The sequence below is a fragment of the Asparagus officinalis genome, chromosome 8, assembly GCF_001876935.1.
Source record: "Asparagus officinalis chromosome 8, Aspof.V1, whole genome shotgun sequence".
Taxonomy (NCBI): domain Eukaryota; kingdom Viridiplantae; phylum Streptophyta; class Magnoliopsida; order Asparagales; family Asparagaceae; genus Asparagus; species Asparagus officinalis.
This window is the reverse complement of record NC_033801.1, coordinates 122,763,169-122,787,108: the sequence shown is the minus strand read 5'-3', so window position 1 is coordinate 122,787,108 and position 23,940 is coordinate 122,763,169. Positions and strand designations below refer to the sequence as shown.

General features: G+C 37.6%; 1 protein-coding gene and 1 long non-coding RNA gene across 6 annotated transcripts; one reads left to right on the top strand and one right to left on the bottom strand.

Moving 5' to 3' along the window:
* Positions 10,343-19,713, top strand: LOC109819747. Of its 5 annotated transcripts, XR_002241600.1 has the most exons (17): positions 10,343-10,415; positions 11,597-11,775; positions 11,958-12,139; positions 12,225-13,022; positions 13,133-13,189; positions 14,608-14,965; positions 15,057-15,256; positions 15,508-15,584; positions 16,350-16,451; positions 16,587-16,770; positions 16,861-17,149; positions 17,234-17,368; positions 17,486-17,560; positions 17,655-17,716; positions 19,113-19,228; positions 19,352-19,479; positions 19,565-19,713. XR_002241600.1 is itself a non-coding variant. In XM_020385614.1 (11 exons), the coding sequence occupies exons 2-11, from the start codon at positions 11,607-11,609 to the stop codon at positions 16,948-16,950; spliced, it is 2,217 nt and encodes a 738-aa protein (XP_020241203.1). In that variant the 5' UTR covers positions 10,343-10,415; positions 11,597-11,606; the 3' UTR covers positions 16,951-17,226. The 5 variants fall into 5 exon arrangements, 1 of the variants encoding a protein (XP_020241203.1); XR_002241599.1 differs by having other exon boundaries at positions 17,486-17,716; XR_002241601.1 differs by lacking the exon at positions 10,343-10,415 and adding an exon at positions 11,075-11,225 and having other exon boundaries at positions 17,486-17,716.
* Positions 20,676-21,592, bottom strand: LOC109820651. The gene is made up of 2 exons (XR_002241912.1): positions 21,074-21,592; positions 20,676-20,988 (listed from the first exon to the last, which is right to left on the bottom strand). It is a non-coding gene; the product is annotated as an uncharacterized LOC109820651 (long non-coding RNA).

The following is a 23,940-nucleotide window of genomic DNA, read 5'->3' as shown; positions in this document are numbered from 1 at the left end:
GGAAATTATGTGGATTCTTCACTCCAGATTTGTATTTAATTTTCTGTTTTGTTCATTCTCTCACTTCATCGCCCCTTTCAAATACTTGATGCCTGTTTGGTGTAAGGCATCTCACCCAGCTTCTCCAAAATTTTTTCCAAAATGGGGAAGCAAAAGTCATATTCCCCAACTAATTTTTACATCAACTCCAACAACTTCCCCATTTTGAAGAATCTTTTTTTTTTTCCAAAAATTTGGAGAAGGACAAATTTTCAAAATTAACCAATTACGAAATTTAAATAGCAAAACCGACCTCATCGAAATTTAAATAGCAAAACCGACCCTTTTCTTCTGAAAAGGGTCGGTTTTGCTGCGGAAGATTTTTTACGACATACACGGGACTGCTAGTCCCGTGTATTTCGTGGCAATTTCGAATAACACGGGACTAGCAGTCCCGTGCGATCGGGGGGTAAAAACCAACCCGTGAGTTTCTTCCTCTTGACCGAACTTTTTTTCACCCAAACCCTTTCACCCCACCTCTTTCACCTGCTCCTCAAACCCATCGACGCCGACCACTGCCGCCGCCGATCAAGAGCCCCCCGACCACCGCCGCCGCCGACCAAGTTCCGACCACCGCCGCCGACCAAGTTCCGACCACCGCCGGCGACCAAGGTAAATGTGGTTTTATTTTTTTTTAAATTTTGATTAGCCATGAAATTTCGGATTTGGGAATGGATTTGGGTTGAGATTTGGGAATTATGGTTGAGATTTGGGAATGGATTTAGTTGAGATTTGGGATTAAGGTTGAAATTTGGGAATGTATTTGAGATTAGGGTTTAGACATGATTAGGGTTTAGACATGAATAATGTGATTTGGGATTAGGGAATTTAGCAATTATTTGCTTTGTAGTTGAGATTAGGGTTTTAAATTTGACTTTAAATTAAGATTAATATTTACAGTTATAATAGATTATTTACATATGATGGACTGTTGATTTTCAGCTTCGATGGCAAACTCTATACCCATTATTTGCTTCTTCAATGGGAGCCTCGGCGTCGGATTGAATAGTATGCCGATATATGAGGGAGGTTTTAGGAAAATGTTTATGCTATCCAAGTCATTAAATTTTGATGGAATGATGAATAAAATACACATAGTTACAAAAATTAATAAAGCATGGTATGCAATTAAAGTGTTCTTCAATTGTCCGATAAATGAGAGTAGAACTATTGCTGTGGCGATTACCGACGATGAGGAATTGAATGACATGAAACAATTAGTGGAGAAGCAAGTGTCAGTTGAGTTGTTCATTGAGAAGTATCCGATTTAAGAATTTGCCCAAGTTTCACGACCACAAGGAGAGTTTTCTCGGATGATGGACTTAGACAATGAGTCGAGTGGTTTTATGACATCTCCAAGTCAAGAGCCGTGGTGTCAACTACAACATTTAAGTGGGCATTCTCTTGGTGGGACGTCAAGTACTATATTTAACGACGCATCGGGCTATGTTACGGGTGATCTACCGGCCGGATCAATTGTAGAAGAAGAAGTAAATGATGACTCAGAAGATATTGAAGAAGAAGACGTGTAAATTGATAGCATGCATGTGGCAGTTGGAATCGATGATGATTCTCGTTGGATGGATCAATTTAATGTTAACAATGATTATGTGGAAGCTGAAGATCCGTTGCCCGATGAGTTTCATAATGAAGATTGGATAAATACTTCGCAAGCTGAATTGTTGATGTTGGTCCAAACTTTCAACGGCCTGAAGACTTCACTTTTAAAAAAGGGGACCTATTCAAGAGCAAGGAAGCATTGATCTTTGCGGTGCGAGAATGGTCTATAAAAAATCGGGTCAAATTCAAGCCTGTCCTAACTGTTTAAAGGTTTGACCAAGATGGGAATTTGAGACGATCCTAACTGTTTAAAGGTTTGATCGTTTAATTTGTGGACCTCTCATTCATGGAAGGAATCGAGAGGGGATTTTGGCTTTGGTCTTAACTGTTTAAAGGTTTGACTAAAAGGGGAATTTTGTGAGGGAAGATTGCTCTAAAGAGATGATCGAATCTCATCTCAGCAAAAGAGTATTCGGAAGTCATAGTAGGAGTTTAGTGTTTATCACTTTATTCAAAATGATCGGGGTTATCCCTAAGAATATTACATTTAACATTCTTCCGGAAACTTTCCGTTACATGAATTATCCACCCCCAGCTTTCTTTGCAAAACTGGGTGTAACGAGGAGTACGTTATCCTCATTCACATGTTCGGGTTATCCTTAAGAATATAAAATTCTCCAGGAACTTCCCGTTATATAAATCATCCACCCCCAGTTTCCTTTGTGAAACCGGGTTTAACATTGTACTCAGTTGGATAATCGAGAAGCAGTTTATACTCATATACTCTTTGGAGTGTGGGAAAACAGTTTAGACTCGTGTACCTATTGGAGTTGTATGGTCGTCCTTACTCGACTTCTTTCGTCGTTATGACGCCGGAGTCAATTAGGGCTTGGATCTTGTTTTTGAGTCCAAAGCAAATCTCGGTGGGATGAAGAACCCTTCTGTGGTACGCACAGTAGTTTGGATCAGTAATCCTCTTAGCTCCATCCTGATCTTTAATAGGTGGTAGCTCGATTTTGTCATTAGCGAGGAGGTATTCCAATATGGCTGGAGCTTCATCATCTTCGAAAGAATACTCCTTTTGAAACCTCGGATCGAGAGTCGCATTCTCAACGATTGCAGATGTCATTGGTTGGCCTCTCTCAGCTTTCTTTCTTTTAAGAAAGTGCTCAGCTTGTTCACCCCGAGATTTTAACTCCTTCCAAGTTGTGGATGGCACGACCCCCAGAGCTTCCAGGACATCGATGGAAATGTTATTGTGGCATGTTTGCAGGATGAACTCCTCCGTGATAGGATCTCTGCAATTCATTGCCATGTTACGAAAGCGCTTGACAAAATTGTCGACTGACTCTCCGTCTTTTTGCTTTTCATCCAAAAGGGTACCGATTGACACTTCGGTGTCATCATCGAAGAAATTGCTGAGGAACAAACTTTCCATGTCATCCCAGCAATTGATGCTCCCTGGCTTGAGTCGTCGATACCAATCAAAGGCGGGCTCACGAAGGGTGCCAACGAATGACCGGACCATTAAAGCCTCATTTCCAGAGATCATGTCCAAATGAGACTTGAAATAAATCAAGTGCTGAGTAGGCGCGCTCTTCCCGTCAAACGGTGTGAAGTTAATCAGATTGAATTTTGACGGATACGGTATTGAATTCCATTCACTTGGATAGGGACATGGAATACCCGTCTTTTTCACTTCTTGAGCCGTCATCAAAGCGTTGACTTTGTTTTCAAGCTCTTTCATTTTCCCGTCATCGTCTATGTCTTCATTCGAATGACGTTGAGGAGAATGAGTTAGACCACCCCCTGTAAGAGGTGCCATTGAACCACTCCCAATATCGTTATTGGGAGAATGTGTTAAACCACCCCCAGCGTTATTGCTATTGGGAGGTGTATCAGCCATAATGACTTCATCCACCTCTGGATCACTGTCCTCTACAACATTCCGAGTGTGGTGGCTGGATTCAAGTCGCTGATTGGACTCAGGAGGTTGAGGCTGTTGAGTTAACAGTTCTCTCATTTGTTGGATAGCCAACTTCATTTCTGTCTTCACTTCAGCTCTAATTTCTTCACGTTGTTTGGCTAGAGCTTCCTGAAGTATTTGAGTGAACTGATCAGCAGTGATTGTGAATACTTCTCTGATTTGTCCTGTGCTAGACATTGTATCTGTTTGGCTAGAGCTTCTTGAAGTATTTGAGCAAATTGATCAGAGGTGATCGTGAGTACTTCTCTGGTTTGTCCTGTGCTAGACATTGTATCATCAGAAGCAATTGCAGAATAAGTGTCCGAGAATTCATCCTCCGAGGACATTCCTTCTTGCATTCTCTTGTAATTTCTGCGTCTGATGGCTCCTAATTGGAGTCGAGACATCCTTTGAGCAATTCTTGGATTGACTCTTCCTCTCGGGGAAAAGTCAGGATTTGAGTCACTTGAATGCCGCTTAGACTTTCTTTTATCAGCCACGTTGATGGTAACTTCAGGGAATTCATCATCTTGGACAGCTGATCTTATAAGTCGTGCACAGGAACAATGAGAGCGAATAATTCTTTTTCGAAATTTATTCACACCCCCAATTTGATAATACGATTCATCGGTATGATTGCCAAAAAATCGTATCGTCTGTTGGTATGATCTCCCAGGTATGACGATATCATTTGGTGAATGCGTCTTCTTCTGGGAGTATAAAACCTTGTTGGCATTCTCAGGACAATTTATTGTTGCCTTTAAACGATCCAAGGTTATATCGGGGGTCGCACGTTTAGAACCACCCCCTTGTGGGTATGGAGTCTTAACGGGCTCCGAATGCTGATTTTGCATAAGTCCAGACTTTGGAATCCAAACTTGACGAAGTTTTGGTGATTCTTTGGTCACCATTTCCTTTCTCTTTTCTCGTCTTTGTTGTGAGAGAGCATGGGCATTAGCAGCTTTTGCACGACGTTTTTGTATACGTTCTTTGAGGGTCGAACGAGTCTTTTTGACAATAGTCCATTCATCCGTCGTTGTTTTAGCAGAGATACGAGTGATTGGTTGTTGAGACAACTGAACCACTCGATGTCTCCTCGACTCTAGGTCCGCGTGGTAACGAACCCCGTCGGTTTGTTCCAAGGCTTTAGCCATTTGGCGAGCACGGCGTTGACGTTGTCTCTGACGAGCTCTTTTCGTCAATGCCGGCGGGCTTTGATTCGATGACTCTTTAACTAGATAAGAGCCATTGTGAGCAGAAGTATTGCGAGTGAAATTCTCAGCAACAATCAAGCGAGAGTCTTCATTTTGTGCCTTCTTTGGCATGTAAGTCTTCCTCAATTGTGAGATCCTCTTGTACTTGCGAGATACTGAAGATCTTGAAGAGGATGATGAGAAATATTCCTCAAACTTGGTTTGGTCGAATTCGTATTCGACCATGGATTCAACTGGAATCTTGATCGGCTGCGACACGACGGTCTCGGCAGCGAGACCGTTGGCTCCCACTATGGTCGCCAGTTTGTTTTCAGCAAAAGTTGAATTTGTTGTCGAATTCATTATATCTTCGGTCGATTACAATAAATTCAAAGAAAACAGCCTTTTTATAAGACTCTTTTACACAACAAAAAGAAAATTACAACTCTTGAGAAAATAAACGCAGGATCGTTGTTTGGATCACTGCTTTCGTGGGATCTTTGCCTGTGCCGGGAGCGCTTTGACTCGTGGACCACCAAATCACAGATTCTGATTGAACCGTGAGGGGTTTATGATTCTGACTTCGTTTATCGAAGTGAGAAATTGAAACGATATCTTATCGATGTAAGATAGTCGTTCTTCTTGAAATCAAGTCAAAGCCTGATTATCAAGGATTGGCCGTAAGATTGTCTCCTATGCGAGACAGCAAAGTCTGTCTCGCACGGCGAGACAGTCCATACTTGTGTCCTTTTGTTGATTTTTTTGGATGATCTTCTCTCCAGCTGTATTTGGATATCTTTCAGCATTTTTTGACGCCTACATTGTTGGATTTGGATTCGTAAGTTTGTGGTGTATTTTATAATTTTTAGATTTGATATGTGTTTATACAGGGAATTGACATGAGTTTGTACAGGGAATTGATATATGTGTTTATGCAATGGTGTAATTTATGATTGTCGCATTTGAAATATGAGTTTGTACAGGGAATTATCCCGTAGCAGAAATGCATGCATAGTGAATGTGTAGGAAATGCACGGGACTGCTAGTCCCGTGCATTTCATTGCGCCCAGGAATTGCACGGGACTAGCAGTCACGCGCTCTTGTTTTTTGCAGAGACAGTAGGCTCTGTAAAATGCACGAGACTGCTAGTCCCGTGCATTTCTTTTTTGCAGACCTTCGTTAGTCTCTGCAATAAACACGAGACTGCTAGTCCCGTGTTAATCGAAACTGCCACGAAATACACGGGACTAGCAGTCCCGTGTATGTCGTAAAAAATCTTCCGCAGCAAAACCGACCCTTTTCAGAAGAAAATGGTCGTTTTTGCTATTTAAATTTCGATGAGGTCGGTTTTGCTATTTAAATTTCGAAATTGGTTCATTTTGAAAATTTGTCCTTTGGAGAATGTTGCAGATTTGGGGAAGCTTCCCCATTTTTTCTCCTCCATCCCTATTTTGGGGAATGAGATGGGGAATCTGTTGGGCCAAAAACCTAACTAAATTCTCCAAAAGTAAGAAATGGGGAAGCTGTTGGAGATGCTCTAAAAAGATTGATTTCCGGTGAGATAGTCTGAGCCCACCACGTGGGTATTGTCAGATTTCAAACTCATTTCAGCCAAACTTTTGCTTCGCATTACCGTTTGGTTGACAAAAAGCAAGTTTTTTGTCAGCAGAAAGCCTATCAAAACGTTAGTTTCGTTAGTTTTGACAGGCTTTTTGCCCAAAACGTCTCTTTTAAAGACGTTTTGGACAGAAAGTCTGTCAAAACACCTCTTTTAATGACGTTTTGGGCAGAAAGCCTGTCAAAACTGACGTTTTGACCTGCTTTCTGCTCAAGAACCGAGGCCAAAACCTTCACCCAAACGCGTAAATGGTGTCCTCTTTTATTAGAGGTACTATTTTCCATTTTCGGAGAGGTGATTTCCTCTTTTTTATGCCAACTAAACATCAAAAAAATTAAAATGTGATATGAACACGGGTTCACACAATTCATTTGTTTCTCCAACACAAGACGTTATTATCATCTCGCTCGCATCAATCCTACCAAAATTCTTCAATATGGTTTGAAATGTCATTTCATCAAGTCCATCGAAGTGTTATTTCGTCTCACTCATTTATTGTTGGAATAATTTTTAAATAAAAAATGATAATTGAGCTTTGCTACAGGGACCCAAAATATGGGACCAATAGAGGGGACAAGTGAGGTGTCCCCCTCCTATTGGATAATGAGTTGGACATCATTAATGATAGCCAACTCATTATCCAATAGGAGGGGGACACCTCACTTGTCCCCTCTATTGGTCCCATATTTTGGGTCCTTGGAGAATTTTTCTTTCAAGAAAGACCAAAAGAGAGACGTACATTTATTTCGTGTAGCACCGAAGTAGTTTGGGGTTTGTAGTCTATTTATCTTGAAATGGCTAATAAATGTTTATTTCATTAATTCTTTTCAGCTTTTAGGGGCTGTTTGTTTCGAATTTTTTGAGCTTGAAAACTTGCCACAGTGTCCCATCTGCGACAGGTTTTAAGCAAAATCGCCTCTAAAAGAGGCGATTTTGCTTGAAAGCCTGCCACAGATGGGACACTGTGGCAGGCTTTCCCCATCTTTCCCTCTCAAAAAAAAGGAAACTAACAGCCCCTTAGTGAGAAATGATCCTGGAGGGCGTTCATCTTGAGTGCATATTAGCCAGGTCATGCTTTATCATAATATGTATGCAATAAATTTATTATAATATAAATTTTCAAAACCAGCCTATTTGAACATTTAATCCCAAAAAACAACTTATTTTAAACTTATTTGTAAAAACCGACCTGGTTTCAGCCTTGACGCTAAAACCAAGTCGGTTTTTGTGAAAAAGCTTCCGAAACTTCACGGGAGTTGAACTCCTGTGATGTTTAGCAGATTTACTAAACTTCACGGGAGTTCAACTCCCGTGAAGTTTTGGAAATTTATTTTCAAAAACTGACCTGGTTTCAGCGCCAAGGCTGAAACCAGCGCCAAGGCTGAAACCTTCAGCGTCAGGGCTGAAATCAAGTCGGTTTTAAAAATAAGTTCAAAACCGGTCATTTTTGAGGATTAAATGTGAAAATAGGTTGGTTTTGAAAATTCCTCCATTTATTATAATGAGACCGGGCATCACGCGCTAACACATGGCTATAATTTCTATTTCAAGGGGGAGGTGTTATGTATACGTGCCTAGAAAAATGTCCAAATGCCGTTTATATGCTATATAACTTTATTCCATACCGAAATTGGCGAAAATTGGAGATAAGTTAAAACTTTAGTGCTCCTACAAATATCTTCAAACCTCATCTCTTTAGACTTTAGGCATGTGTTTGGTTCATTTCCTAAAATAACAGTAAACCCCATTTCAATGCTGGAAAGCAATACTTTTTTTATTCATGAATTTGATAAGGACCAAAATGGTAAACATCAAGTTTAAGTACCCAAGAAAGCCCGCTGTAAAAACCAAAAAAAGATTAAAAAACACCCAAAAAAGAACAGAGGCACGATATTTTTATTAATTTTTCTGCCATATCCACAGCTCATTTCCTGTCTAAAAATAGAGAAATTAAATTTTCTGATGAGTCACGATGCGACTTTCATTGAACTCAAAACGGGAACCTAACACATTATTAGGAAATTATTTGCCCCAATTTCGATGGATTCCTATTATATCAGACGTTTCGTTTTCTAATCAGGTCTTAGCGAAGCAAACACGCCATAAATTCATGTCATGGAAGGGGAAAAAAAAGGGGCTGCTACAGGGACCCCAAATAGCAGTGCATCATGCAACCAGGGCGGCACCTTACATGTCCCCTCTTGGGTCCTCTATTTGGGATTCCTGGGGCATTAATCGGGGGGAAAACCTGACGTGCAAAGATTTTTTCACAAAGCTATCTTCAAATTTGGAACTGTTAAAAAAATTCAGATTTAACATCAATTCACAAAATAATGAGGGATCATACCTTATGGTGTGTTTGGGAGTTTACTTAGGGAAGGGAAGGAAGGGGAAGGAAGGGGAATTTTTCCCCTTCCTTCCCTTCCCCTCCATTACACCCCAATTTGGGGTGTAAGAATTTGGGCCAAATTTCCCCTCCATTCCCCTCCTCTTCCCTCCAAAATAAAACTCCCAAACAAGGTTAAAATGAAATTTCCCTTCCCTTCCCCCTCTCTACCCTCCATCCAAACAGGCCATTAGGAGCTGTGTGGTTCACCTATTTTATAAAAAAGTTTTGAGAAAACACCTGACAACGGCGTTATCGTAAATAATAGATTTCTGTAGATTTCTATAAACTATGTTTGGTTCTAAAAAAGTATAAAAATATTTTCTATAAAGTAGGAAAAAATGTATCATTTTATAGAAATCAACTTCCTCTCTAAATGGGCGAAAATCGCAAGAAAATCTGAAGCATATATTAAAAAAATAATTAAGTACACCAGTATCATTCCCATGTGATTTCTCATGTGCATTGTTAATTAGCTATTTTCTATAGAGTGATATCCAACCAAATAAAAGAAAAAAAACACAATATATTTTCTATAAAGTTAGAAACTTTTTCATACTTTAAACTAAACAAAGAAAAAGCAAAAAATAATAAATATGGTACTCTTTGAGTTCTATAAATGTTTCCTATAAATTTTATAGAAATACAAGAAAATTAAATTTTGAATACTTTTCATTTTTTTCTCTTTTTTAAAAAATTGAACCAAACAGACACGCCTCAAAATGCGGCGGTGAACATCACAAAAATTCACCGGGCAGTTACGAGCACCGCCCCGTCCGTAATAATGCACGTACCAAATACTGGCAACGAAGTTGTGGAACCCTGACTTTGTCGCTTCCCAAAAATAACATCTTTTTTTTAGACATTAACCAATCTGACAAAAAAAACCACCACAATTGTAGATGCACAAAAATTGGCCAAATTCTGAAAATACCCCTGACTTTAGGATGATTTGCACACGTCTCGCTGTCCCTGAAGTATCCAAAATTTTCACCTCAAAGGTTTATAGTTTAAAAGAAATTAGCAAAAAGCTCCCTGACATTTATGCAAGTGAAAAAAAGTACCTTAAATTTTTAAAACTAACACTCTCATGCTCTCGTTTTGCTTCGTGTAGACTTGCTTAGCGACAAAATGTCCATATCTCCATTGAGAAGAAAAAATAATACTAATTCTCTCCAAGAAAATAACATCAAGTCACGAGAAAATTGGAAAGGAGAAAGTGAAAATGTTGGTTCTAAAATTCCATGGGGATCTTATGCCACTTCTAAAGGGCTTTAAACAAGTTTTGGTGAATTTCTAACCCTTAAAATGAAACCCTCAAATTTTCCAGTATTCCTCTATCCTCACTTTACAAGAAACTGGAGTACGTAATTTACCTAAAGATTAGGGACAACTTTGTAAAAGATCAGGAGGCTTTTGTAAAACTACCGAAAGTTTAACGGGTTTCGTCTACATTTTTAAGGCTTTAAAAGCTTTTTGTGCAAATCATCTGAATGTTAAGGGGTTTTGCGAACTTTACCCTAGCTATTTGGGCAACGATTCAAAAAACAAACCCCTCTCCTTTCCTTCACTCTTCTCCTTCGTCTCTCTCTCTCTCTCTAAAACCCCTCTCTTTCTCTCTCTAAAAACCAAGCTTGATCTCTCTCACAGAAGGTAGTTCTCTCTCTCTCTCTCATAATTTTGATGTACTTTTTATTATTTACCTTCATTTATAGCGGTTTGTTGCCTTTTGCGCGAAGATTACTCTAGCTAGCATTTTCACCCCTATTTCCCCAATTTTATAGGTTTTTTTAGTTTTAGTATATGGGTTTCTTTTCTTTATTTGATTTATCCAAGTTTTAGAATGATCTGGGCAAGGGAATGGGTTTTTTGTTGAGGATCAAAAGTTTTTTTCTTCTTCCTTGTTTGTTTGTTTGTTTGTTTGTTTTTTTCTTAAATTATGCTGAAGGAATTAGGGGAAGAAGGGGAATGTGGGAGTTTTATTTTGTGTAGTTTTTAATTATTTCAATTTGGTTTAATTTTTTTTTACTGTTTGTAGAAGTGTCGGCGCTTTTGTGCTTTTTGCGCTGGTGTAATCTGAGTTTGCAGAGAGCATTTTTTTCTGGCAGTGTTGGTCTTTATGTTTGTGGGGACTGAATAAGATATGATATTAACTTCATTTGTCTTCTAGTGCTTTCCCGTATAATTTTTTTTTTAAATATTTTTTTTATCTGCCTATTTGGGAAGGTTTTGGAAAATGCATAATGTGTGAAAGTAAAGTTAAACAATTAGTTTGGGAATTTAAAATTTTATATTAATTCTTCTCTTTTTAGTTTCAGGGTCATGTAATTGAAAAAAATAATAAGACCAAGAATCATTGAGGCCTTACACAAGTGAGATTATTGTATGCACATTATTATACTTGTCAGAGCCTCTTTTAATCTCTACACAGATATTATGTTCTTGTCACAGCCTAGCATAAATGTAAGTGTTAATTTCTATATGCTCGAATATTTTCTTAACAATTTTCAAAAACCAACCAACAAAAAAAAAGTGAGCAAAGAAAATCATGTGTACAACATGAACCTTTTGAACATTTGGTGGTTTCATGTGCTTTGTGCAGCAGATAATAGGGTAAATCATGCTGGAATAATGCGAATCATAAGGGTTTCATGGGTTTATAAATTTATTGTCTCATTATTAATTTATGTTTAATGCTCATTGGAAGCAAAGTAATTGTAATAGCATTCAGATATTTAGTAAGATAGAACATTGTATTTGTATTATACTCCTTCCGTTCGTCTTATTTATACAATCGATTGCAAACACTTACTGCTTTAATTGTTTTTACTCAGAGCAAACATAATGGGGGCAGGGAGGAAAACAAAGACAATCACTGTTAGTGAGGACACCCCCTTTTTTACTGAGTCCAGCTGGTTAAGTTACAGAAATTTGCCCGTGAAAGAGCTGGGCGGCGTTATATTCGGCTGTACACATGATACCTTTTCTGAGTGTCTCTCAAAGAAACTCTTTGGTTTGTTACTGCAGTTTTCCTGTGCTTAAATTATATTTTGGAGATAGTTTACTTCAATGCATAGATACATTCAGCTCAAAGAATTGTAGTTGACAAACATGGATTTTGTTGTTGACTAAATAATACCTACTATAAATTGGGTTTTCTGGTATTATTCATAATGATTTATGTTTACTTGACAGGTTTGCCATACGGGCACATCTCCTATGTTAAAAAAATAAGCATAGGTCTGCCCTTGTTTCTGTTCAATTACAGTGATCGTAATCTTTATGGTATCTTTGAGGCAGCAAGCCATGGCCAGACTTACCTCAATGCCTCTGCATGGACTGATGGTGGGTCACAGACAACTCCCTTTCCTGCACAGGTATTAGAGTTTTCTTGGTTTTTAGTTGTATTAGAGTTTTCTAGGTTGTTTTGTTTATAATGTGTTCCTCGTTTCCTTCATTTAGGTTCGCGTGCGCACCAGGGTGGAATGTCAAGCGCTTGTTGAGAAGCAGTTCAAGAAAATAATCGAAAAGAATTATTATAATAATTCTATGCACTTCTGGTTCGAGCTTGATCATGGGCAGACGAGAGATTTGATTGCATTATTCGAACCTTCTCGTCCTGCTGCCAGTACCACATTGCGTCCATTGAGAGAAAGTGAGATTTTTCCAGTATTACCAGCCACTACAAACAAAAAAGAACTTCCACAATTATTACCGGCCACCACTTGGAAGGACATCGTCAACCAGAACCATCTAAAGCAGTCGAACAATTTAAGAAATGATAACAAGTTTGCATCGCTCCTCTCAAACAATGGAGATTCTGAACAAGATAGCTCAGTGAAAGCATCATCTTTGAGCAGTCTTGAGGATATGGAATCTAAAAAGTCAGCGTCTGACTGGGAGGAGCAGGGAGAGGATAGTGTGTTAGCTGTTAGTTCAAGTTCTAGCACTTTGTTTGAGAGAGCTAACCATGTCTCTGAGAAACAACAGTTTACCGAGGCATCAGAGTGTGAAGAAAAAAGAGTGTTGCATATGCTAGAAAATTTAGCTGCAGAACGTGCACAATCAAACTCAACTTACAGTAGTTCTAGTTGTGATGATCTTGTTTGTGCCCCTAGAGACGAGGTATCTATTACTGAATCTTATATAAATCATGGAAGTACTCATGACATGGAAAAACCATATGCGCCCAACTTTAATGGAAGTGTTGATATTGTAGAATATCCCAACACATTTGACCTTAATCATGGAAATAATGAGGTATTTTACATTGCAGGTTCCTTGATACTTCTGTTTTCTGTTTCTTATATATTAAAATTATTTACTATTCTTTGGCTTAATATAAAATATGTCTTAATCTGTGTATGCAGCTGGTACAATTTATCAAAGAGGTAAAAGAATGGTCTGCAGATGTAAAGAAACATCAGGTATTGAAAACTTTGCACTTGTTCTCTTTAGTGCAATACTTGAATTTGTTGATACTTGGGTCTTCATATAAAAATTGTGGTTATAAAAAAAACTTAATATTTGCTTTAAAACAATAGAATGAATCCTTCCAGTGAGTGGTTCAGCTGTCTCATTATTATATTCCGCATTTGAATCAAATTATGTGTTTAATCTCTGTGCACTCATTTTCTGGTTCTATATGTATGCCCTTGATATCTGGTTTTACCCCTTCTAATGCCCCTTATTTTCCTGCTGTTTTGTCAATATTCTATGATGTTCATTTCCCCTCATGATCTATTAACTCCCTACATGGTTTACTCACCTTATAACTTGTCTTTTAACCTCCAGTTACACTGTTTCCAAGTTTCAATTCACAATGATGCATTTTACAAGTGATCCCATTCGAGATGTTCTTTGTCTTCCTTACTTTATATTTTTCCTTGTTATGTACTCCCTCGAGTCACTTCGAAAAATCATCTAAGGTTAAGACACACTTATTAAGAAAATTAAATTAAGATTGCTTTCCAACTATGACAATATTTTAGTTTTCTATTATAACCTCTCCTAATTCCTCAAAAGCCTTTACCAACTTTTGATGTTTCCTGATTATTTGTTAATTTAGTGAAGGAGGATAGATAGGAAAAACAGTCAATAACTCTAGTTTATGTTCAACATGTTTAGTCTTGTCAGACACAAAAGAAGTAGCTAAAAACTTTTAAAAGTGACCCAGGAAGTATCTGAATGTTCTGTGTTTCAGATCAGTGAATTCATCCTGCATGTAGATCTTTAAGGTTCCATTGACAAAGTACTTTATCTGCTTGGCTTCACTTTATATCTGAGACGTTCTCATGATATCTTTATATTATGCTTTTTGTTTTGCAGAAACTGTTGGAATTTCTAATTCTACAAAACTCTAGACAGTACCAAACTTGGAATTTTGATTATAAAAATGTAAACAAAGTATGAAAGTACTCATGCATTCTCTTGTCTTATGCCTTTTCTTTTTAGTTATCTTGTACAGTTGTTTGGTTGGTTTGATTCTTTGTCGCTCACAAATTAGTAAGGAGGCATCTCCATTTCAAGTCTGCTCTAATAGTAAATGTATTTTTATTATTTATTGATCAGATGGTATCTGTTGGGGATATTTTTTGCATAAGCTAAATTTTATTAGTCATATTTTACTTCCTTTCCTTGTATGTACTTTTGATAAAGCATTGAAAGTCAATATGTTTCTTCATAACTCTGTTTAGGGAATTCGCATCATTAGTCGGAAGGAGATGCATTCCTAAAATGTTGCACATTGTGGTTTGAACCCTTCATGTTCTATGTCAGCTCTTTTCTAGTCATAATCTTAATTGCATTTTATTATCGTTTCTGTTTCCCTTTGATTTGCCGCTAGGCTAAGTCGGACCAGGAAATTCAACAATTGAGAAATCAACTATGGCACTCAGAGAGAAAGATTGGCATTTTAGAGGATCATGTTAAACAGCTTGAGTTGAAGATTGATCCATGCAAGCTTGTCGAAGAATCTTTAAACAAATTCGTCGAACAGTATTTGGGTACAGATGTTATTTACCTGATCGGAGGCTTTGATGGGTACTCCTGGTTATCATCCCTGGATTCCTTTTCACCATCACTTGATATAATAACACCTCTAAAGTCGATGAGCTCTCCTCGTTCATATGCATCTTCTGTTGCATTAGATGGTAATCTTTTTGTGTTTGGTGGCAGAAGTGGGAATTCATGGTTTGATACAGGTATGATCTACTACTTGCAAGTGTCTGAGTGTATACTACATCACAATTTCACATCCTTGGCAATAACTTGTTCCTTTGAACATTTGTCTAGTTGAATGTTATAACCGAAGGCACGACAAGTGGATTTCTTGTCCTTCAATGCTACGTAAGAAAGGTAGTCTGTCTGGAGCTACGTTGAATGGCAAAATATTTGCTATTGGTGGAGGAGATGATGTAGAATGTTTGCCAGATGTTGAAACTTTTGATCCAGCAAGTGGAAAGTGGATTGCAAACCGGCCAATGTTTTATAAGGTAAAGCCAGTTACCTATATCATTTTCAAAATTGGTCGAGTATGTTAGTATTTGTATTATAGCTACTGTTATCATTATGCAAAACCTTGTTTCTTAGATGTCATTTTGTCAATTTCCTTTCTATTCTTCCATTTTGTGCATGTCTATCATCAGCCACTTTTACATTGGCTAGCCATTTTTACCTTGTTCACTCGTTTGTCACTTTGTTTTCATGCTTATCTCACTCATGTTTGTCATTGTTGTTCTTTCAGCGATTTGCTTCAACTGCAGCAGAACTCAAAGGTGCAATATATGCTGTAGGTGGCTATGATGGTTATCAGTACCTGAGGTGAATCTCCATTTCATTGGTGTTTTACTTTTTGTTTAGTTACTATGTTGTGAAATCTATTGTTAGAATTTTTTTTCCATTCTCAATATCATTTTTGTTATCAAGCACATAAGACTTGTGTGATGTTTTTCTCAAGTTTTGGTGATTTATGTCATCTTTTCTAGAATCTTGCGAAGTAGTGGCTACAATGCAGCTCTATTGTTTGCCTGAGATTGTTGTCTGCATGTCCTTTTAAAATGGACCCCTTAACTATAGATTGTTTTATCTTGCTTTATATCAACAAAGTTTTACCTGGTTTACCTTTTAATGTGCCATCTTGTAAAACGTACGTAGAGATCATTCAATTAAAATGAAGGATAAAATGACCAGCTCCCCATTGAAGGATTGCTGAACTCTCAACTTCCATCCTAAGGTATCAAGTTACCTAATATACCCCTTATACTACGTGTATGGATCCAGTCCGGTCATTTTGTGAGGCCACAGGCCCACAGTAACATTTTTAACAGATCGATGATGTGACAGTGTTTTTGTGCATTTCTTCCTGGGTTTTATCACCGTCTCTTTTCCCTCAAAATCAGAAAATTTTCCAGCTACTTTCCCCCGGAATTTTGCCCTTTGCCCCTGTTTTTGGAATTGCAAAATTATTTTCCGAATTGCACAAAATAGAAGAAATAACTAGATATTCATGTTTCTGCTGGATAATTTTCCATGTGCTGACAATTTTCAAAAGTAAATAAATCAGGCGTTTACTTTCTCTCTTTGCAGATCTGCTGAAAAATATGATCCACGTGAAGGTCGCTGGACACATCTTCCAGATATGAGAGTGAGCAGAGGGGGTCATGTGTTGGCAACACTTAATGAGAAACTGTAATTTTTTATAAACATCAACATCAAGATGAACATTGTATTTTTTTTTCTAACATCTTTGGTTTTAATTTATCTGTTAATTTATTTATAGATACTGCATCAGGGGTTTTAATTTATCTGTTAATTTATTTATAGATACTGCATCGGGGGATATGATTGTCAAAAGATGGTTTCTAGCGTTGAAATATTCGATCCTCGTCTGAATACTTGGATGATGGGCGACCCGATGAGATTTTCCAGAGGGTATGGTGCAGCTGTAGTCCTTGGCAATTCACTGTATGCTATAGGTGGCATCGATGACGATTCAGAGATAAACACTGTATGAAGTTTCATTGTCATCTTGATCTAGCTTCTGATTAAGCATTTTCAATCTCAGATGATAATAATACTTTTTGTATGTATAATACAGGTAGAATGTTATAGAGAAAGGGTAGGCTGGAGTAGCAGTGGCTGGAAAGCCATTGGAAAGAGGAGCTTTTTTTCAGCTGTTGTGCTCTAAGCGTCGTCGTGATCGAGAAGTGCTCATGCTGTGTTCTTTTGTAAATATACCAATCTTCAGTTTAGGAAGTACTATGTGAAAGATGGAGGTCCTAGGCTTGCTTTTATGGGAGATGCAGATATTGGGAGATGTTGTATATATGCAGTCTTTTGATACACAGAAACAGTTGACTGCAAGTTTTGTACCATACAATGCTTGTGTTAGCCTCCTTGTGTTTTGCTACTGATTGCATCATATGCTCTCTAAGAAATGTTAAATGGAAATGTTTTGGTTTGATGTCCAGGTGTGTTACCAGCTTGTGGATTCTCCAGTGTTTGAATTATGAACCTTATGCTTATACCTACCGTAGTCGCTCAGAATGCAGTTCTTTTCTTCCCCCTCTTGTGGGCATCCAAGTGGGCTTCTAGATATTACCAGGGTACTGAACTTTCACATGAGCATCACGAAATATTTTTTTGGAAGTTTTCATATGACATATGTGACTCAGGTTAGCCCAAAGGATGTTTACATTTCATTTTATCTCTTGATAAACCAGGCCAAAATCGAACCAAAGACGGTGGGAGCCATATTAGAACCTCCCAACCATCCGGATCACCCGTGGTGGATGCAAGTGACGTTTATAAAAACAAATGAAAGTTTTGTTCCGCATCAAACCTACTTTCCTTAGGTGTATTTTAATTTGTAACTAATTTCATCCTTTTTAGGAACTTGGTGATTAACACAAGGCTCAAGTCCATTTTGTGTGAGAGAATGCAGCAAGTGGAGTGTAAGTTATTTACACTGGCAGCATTTTTGCATGACACATCACACAACAGCATCAGGATTGAATTAATTCCATTTAATTTATAAGAAGACCTTGCTTTTTGATGTACATACAGGTTAGTTATATTTAGTCTAGTGTTGCCTGAACCTTCCTTTTTTGCTTTTCATTTTATCACACAAATATTTGTTCAAAACCTTTCAGATTTGTTTAAGGGTTTTTGTTTTTAGGCCCATTTGTTTACTCTCATTTATCTTTAAACCCAAGTACTATTACTTGTATCTTTAAGCTCAACTTTCTTTTTGTATTTATCTTTAAACCCAATCTCCAAAATACAATACTTAGCAAACTTGTATTTATACAGAAATAGGGTAAAGTTTCCAAAATACCCCTTTCATTAGCTCATATAAATCCAATTCTCTCTCCTCATTTCCCCCTTTTTCAATTTCAGCCCTAATTCTCTCTCATGTTGCCTGCCGTCGCCCCTCACCCTTCGTCGTTGTCGTCGCCCGACTCCGTCACTCGGAGCCCGTCACCTTGGCCGTTGTCAACGAATTTTTTCTATGATGGATTTCATGAAAATAACACAGCAAACCATGTACTCGCTGTTTATTTTGCTATTTGGTTCTATCGTCTTACTTTGTGTAGTGTATTTATTGAATTAAACCCTATCTAAACTTTTTTCATTTAGAAAATTTGCCTAATGGCGCCCATCTATTCAGAGAACTTAATAAGTCTCAATTTTATTTTGTTGAGATTTTTTTGCGGAAAATTTAAGAAATGTTGCTGGAGAAAATGGAAAAAAATATTACCGAAAGAAGGTCTTGACGTTGGCAATTTAAAAGACCTTGTTTTTAATTCTGAAACTATTTTCAGAATTAAAAGTTGCTTGTTGCAGAATGTATAAAATCAAACTTCGTTACAGGGTTTTTTTTATTGTGAGTGGGAAAAACAAAAAAAACTTGAGGTGGGCTCGATCGAAAATAAAGCTACCGTATCATGGTAATTTTCAGTTCTGTGTAATTGATCTTTTCTTTTTTAAATCTGGTTTAAAATTGTGCCATGTGGAGTGGATGAAAACAATTTTTATATGCGCTGAAGAGCTTTGTTTGTTTGTGAAAAGTCTAGCTTCAAGGTGTGTAGAATCATCCGAATAGGGAATACTTCAATTGCTGAGAATTATTTGACACTCATTTGTTTTAATTGTTCTTTCTTTGTTTTTTTAGAGATGCATCAATGAAAATAACCCATCGAGTGTAGATCGAATGTTTAAGCCAATAACGACTACTCGATTCTATGAACTTGATAAGATTATTTTCTCACTTCTAACTTCATTTCATTGGCATATGTTGGTATTCTATGTAAAGGATAGAAGATTTTATCATTACTCTTCTTTCCGCAGATATATGTCCGGTGCTAGTGATTTTAGAGTGAAGCTTATTTCTACCATTTCCGATGCTTGGAATTTGGACATTACTTCTTGTCATGAGATAGAAAGTGTTGACGTACCTCAACAACGTGAGTTAGTAGTATATTCGACTTATTCATGTGTTGTTGTTTTTTCATATGTGTTAACACATAGAAACTATATATTGCGGGCCAAAAGTGTTATATTGATATTGTGAATATTTGAACTTGCAGTAGCCTGGATTGCGGGGTGTTCTTGATGACATACATGTTTAGTCTCGTTTCCGGTCAACCAATTTCAATTGCCCAAAAGGATTGTGCAAGACATAGAGCGCGTATCGTTGCTCTATTTATATCTGAAGGTATATTTTTCCATAAGTGTAATGTTCATTGAACCACTTATATTCAGTCTATTATTCTTTTGATTCGCTTATATTTTAATTTCAGGATATTAACGTGATCCTCAAGACCAATTTCCCGGATGCTAGATGGCAAATATATGTTTGTCATTATGAATATATGTTTGGAAATTGAGTTGTAAAATATTTGTATAAATATATGTTTGTCAGTATGAATATATGTTTGGCAGTATGAAACCTATGAGTCTGCTGTTGGAACTGGACTTGTAAAGTATAGCACAATTCTGGGACATGTTGTATATAGTTTGTCAGTTGCATTCTTCGGTTAAATTACTGACATTTTGTGGCTTCTGTGATTGAGTTTGTAAGTATAGCACGAAACCTATAACATGAAACCTATAAGTATAGCACGAAACCTATATCTATAACACGTTAACATGCAAGTATAACACATTATAATGTAAGTATAGCACGTTAGCATGTATGTATAGCATGTTAGTCTGTAAGTATAGCACGTTATAATGTAAGTATAGCACGTTACCCAGTAAGTATAGCAGTTACCCAGTAAGTATAGCACGTTAGCCTGTAAGTATAGCACGTTAGCCTGTAAGTATAGCACGTTATAATGTAAGTATATCACGTTAACCTATAAGTATAGCACGTTATAATATAAGTATAGCACGTTAGCCTGTAAGTATAGCAAGTTAACCTATAAATATAGCACGTTAACCAGTAAGTATAGCACGTTATAATGTAACTATAGCACGTTAACCTGTAAGTATAGCACGTTAGCCTGTAAGTATAGCACGTTATAATGTAAGTATAACACGTTATAATGTAAGTATAACACGTTAGCTTGTAAGTATAGCACGTTATAATGTAAGTATAACACGTTAACCTGTAAGTATAGCACGTTATAATGTAAGTATAGCACGTTAACCAGTAAGTATAGCACGTTACCCAATAAGTATAGCGCGTTATAATGTAAGTATAGCACGTTAGCCTAATGTACGTATAGCACGTTAGCCTGTAAGTATAGCATGTTAGTCTGTAAGTATAACACGTTATAATGTAAGTATAACATGTTAGCCTGTAAGTAGATAAACTACACCATAGTGCTCTAAATACTATTCTCAACCAACTGAATTTTACCTCACCGTAAAAAAATTAAGCATAATTATGCCAAAAAATAATAAATATAGCATCCAAATAAAACCAGTTCTTAAAAAAACTTTATCACCTCATCATGTGAATTACATCTCACCAATCGCCCCCGTACATTATAAACACATCAACACATCAATATAGCTTCGTGTCGAGGGCGGCGAGGCGGCGGTCGAAGACAAGGGAGTCAGCTTTGTTTCAAGGTTAATAGTCATCGCTCTTTTTAGTTTCCAGTGTAATAAACTTCCCTCCCCACCCAAACTCTAACTCCCGATTACATATTCATCTTTATTGTAACGTTCCAAATTTCAGTAACTTACTCATGAAAGAGGTGGGTTTCTTTGATTCCTGTATACACTAAAAAGGTATAGTTAATTTACATTTGTTTCCAATGCTCTAGCAAAACGTTGGCCTAGATGCATGTGTCACTGACCTTGACCTCCTCTCCATTAACAAGTTTTGTCCGATCAACCGTCAATCCCTCAATTGAAACCCTCGATCAAATTCGGAGCTCAACACAAATCCTCGATCAACAACCTCTCATCCCACACCGACCTAGGTCAATCTCTTCTCCTTCAACAAGTTCTCCGATCAAATCCTTCGTCAACCAACCCCCAATCCCTCAACTAAAACCCTCGATCAAATTCGCAGCTCAACTAAACCGAAACCCACGATCACCTCCTTGCGGGCGATGGGCAACAATGACGGCAGCGGGCGACGGCAACGAAGACGGCGACTGGAGAGGTTCGACAGTGGCTAGGGATGGGCGATGGCGGCAAAAGGGGCTGTCGTTTTTTTAATTTAGGGCTGAGTTGAAAAGGGTAAGATGAGGAGAGATACTGGTTTATACGGGGCCAAGGGATATTTGGGGGATTATGTATAAATACAAGTGCTGAAGTATTGTATTTTGGAGATTAGGTTTAAAGATAAATAAAAAAAGAGAGTTGGGCTTAAAGATACAAGTAATAGTACTTGTGTTTAAAAATAAATGGGAGTAAACAAATCGGTCTAAAAACAAAAACCCCTTTGTTTTTTTAATTTGACTTGTAACAGAACTTATAATAACAATATGAGATTCTAAGAAGGAACATAACTTTTTTTGCACTGGGATGTGATGTACTATTCTAAAAACACACTAAATAACAGTAAACCTCAGAGTATAGAAGAATGACAATTAGACTAGGATACCATAAAGGGAACAAATGATACAAATTTCCAATTGCAGTTCTCAGAACATGCTGGCAGCAATATTAATCTCTTTGGATAAAAATGCAAAGATGACAACACAAAATTCTACAATTTACATTTAACACTCTCAACATTTTCAAAAATGACTTTCTATTCTTTAGATCACAGTCTTCATTTTTTGTATTATAAATTGTGAGTTCGATGAACGTATAAAATCAGTAAGTCTTAAAGCCTAAAGCTAGGTTCTATGCCTTTTCTTCACTCATAAAGAAAATGATAATCTTCAATATACACATATCAAACAGAATATTAACCATATATATACTATAGAGGAGTATTTGGCATGTAGGTTTGATACTTTTGTAAGCTAGGTATACGGCACCAACTCTCATTCCGCAAGCAATAATGGCATCAGCAGTCCTCAACTAACCAAAAGAACAAAAAGTTTCTCTATAATATGTCACACAGCAACAATGTCAATTATACAAAAAAAATTGGAACAAAAAGAACTAAAAGATCTTATTTTTATCACCGCATGGCATTAGAGTACACAATTCATGAACGGATATAATGTAACTGTAGTTGCACTACAAGATACACATAACAAGACATGTCTTTTTTCTTTAACCAGATAATTAGAACACCGTCCATTGAAAAATATCACATATGGTAATTGCTCAATTCTAACAAGATATTGAGGATACCGTCGATTTAAAAATGTCACGTATAGTAATTGCTCGATCAAAAGCAATTCAAAAACACACGCATAGTCTGTGCATGGAAATATATACATAACAAGACAATCTTTTCTCTCCAACTGAATAGTCAGGCTACCGATTGAAAAATGTCAAATATGGTAATTGTTCGATCACGAAAGATTTGAGAGCACCCACATGGACACCTCCATTCCTCCATGCATCTCACCATAAATTTATCTTTCTTTCTCCCTCAAGTTTATATAAATTCCTTTGTCTTCCTAGTCCTACCCCTCACTCTCCATCTCTCTCACACACAACCCTTCTTCTTCATCTTTATCAATGTCGATGGGTGATTATGACATTGATATTTTCCTAGCTCACACAAACAACAACAATGCCTCTCTTTTCATAGAGCCACCACTCTCACCTTTTGGTGAAGTAGATCTAAGTGGTATCAACACTCCTACTATCACCACTTGTATCAAGCCAAACCCTCAAGCCAACATCTACCCTCCCTTGAGCAACAATATCCTTGCTCACATGCAAAACCCACCCCCCTCCAAATCAAACCATCCAATAAACATCCCCAATAATATTGGATCTTGTTCAGCAAGCAAGGCACCAATAAACGTTTGTAGCCAGAACTTCCCATTCAACGACGTGTTCCGACCTTTTACTAGGCAAAATGCACTTCCATATGGAGTCAATAATCCCATAGGGCAGTCACAATCTTTCCTCAGCCAAAGTTTACCTCCCCATCAACAACCATTCTTCCCCAACGGAAACATCATAACAAAAGGCAAAGAGCTAACACCATCTACTACTTTGTTTCCTAGCCAAGACCTCCTCATAGACCCCCGTCTTCGGAACATCAACAACCAAAATCTTCGTAACAACAACGCCATGGAGTATCCGTTGCAATCTTTGATCAATAGACAAACTATACCGATCAATCTAGCAACATCCTACGATTTTACTACCCCGCTTCCTGAAATACAAGGTAAGTCGCTGATCAATCTCTACAGTCAAAAAAAGAGCATGAAGTTGATGAGACCTATGGAAAATTTCGATAATCATGATCCTGAGGCGATCGCGTCATTCTTGGCTGGTCAGGTTCGTCCGGGTCCTAATGCACCTAGGATCTACAAGTGTGAGATTTGCTCTTTGGAGTTTCCATCTGCTCAAGCCATTGGAGGTCATATGACTTCACATTGCAGTAGGAAAAAAGCCAAGAAATGTTTGAAAGTGAAGGGAGGCAAGAACAAGAAGACAAATAAAAATAGCAAGAAGTCGGTTACTGGAAAATTGATGAAGAGTGCGCAGTAGCAGGTTTACCAGTTGTTTCTTCAGTTATGCAAGCATGGGCATTTCTGATCAAGTCTAGGTGCCGCCCCCCCCCCCCCCCCCCCTCTTC

Coding starts and splice junctions, on each gene's coding strand:
- LOC109819747 (XM_020385614.1), top strand. CDS start 11,607: ATGGGGGCAGGGAGGAAAACAAAGACAATCACTGTTAGTGAGGACACC. Junction 11,776..11,957: donor TCTCTCAAAGAAACTCTTTG/GTTTGTTACTGC, acceptor TTTACTTGACAG/GTTTGCCATACGGGCACATC. Junction 13,190..14,607: donor CAGATGTAAAGAAACATCAG/GTATTGAAAACT, acceptor ATTTGCCGCTAG/GCTAAGTCGGACCAGGAAAT.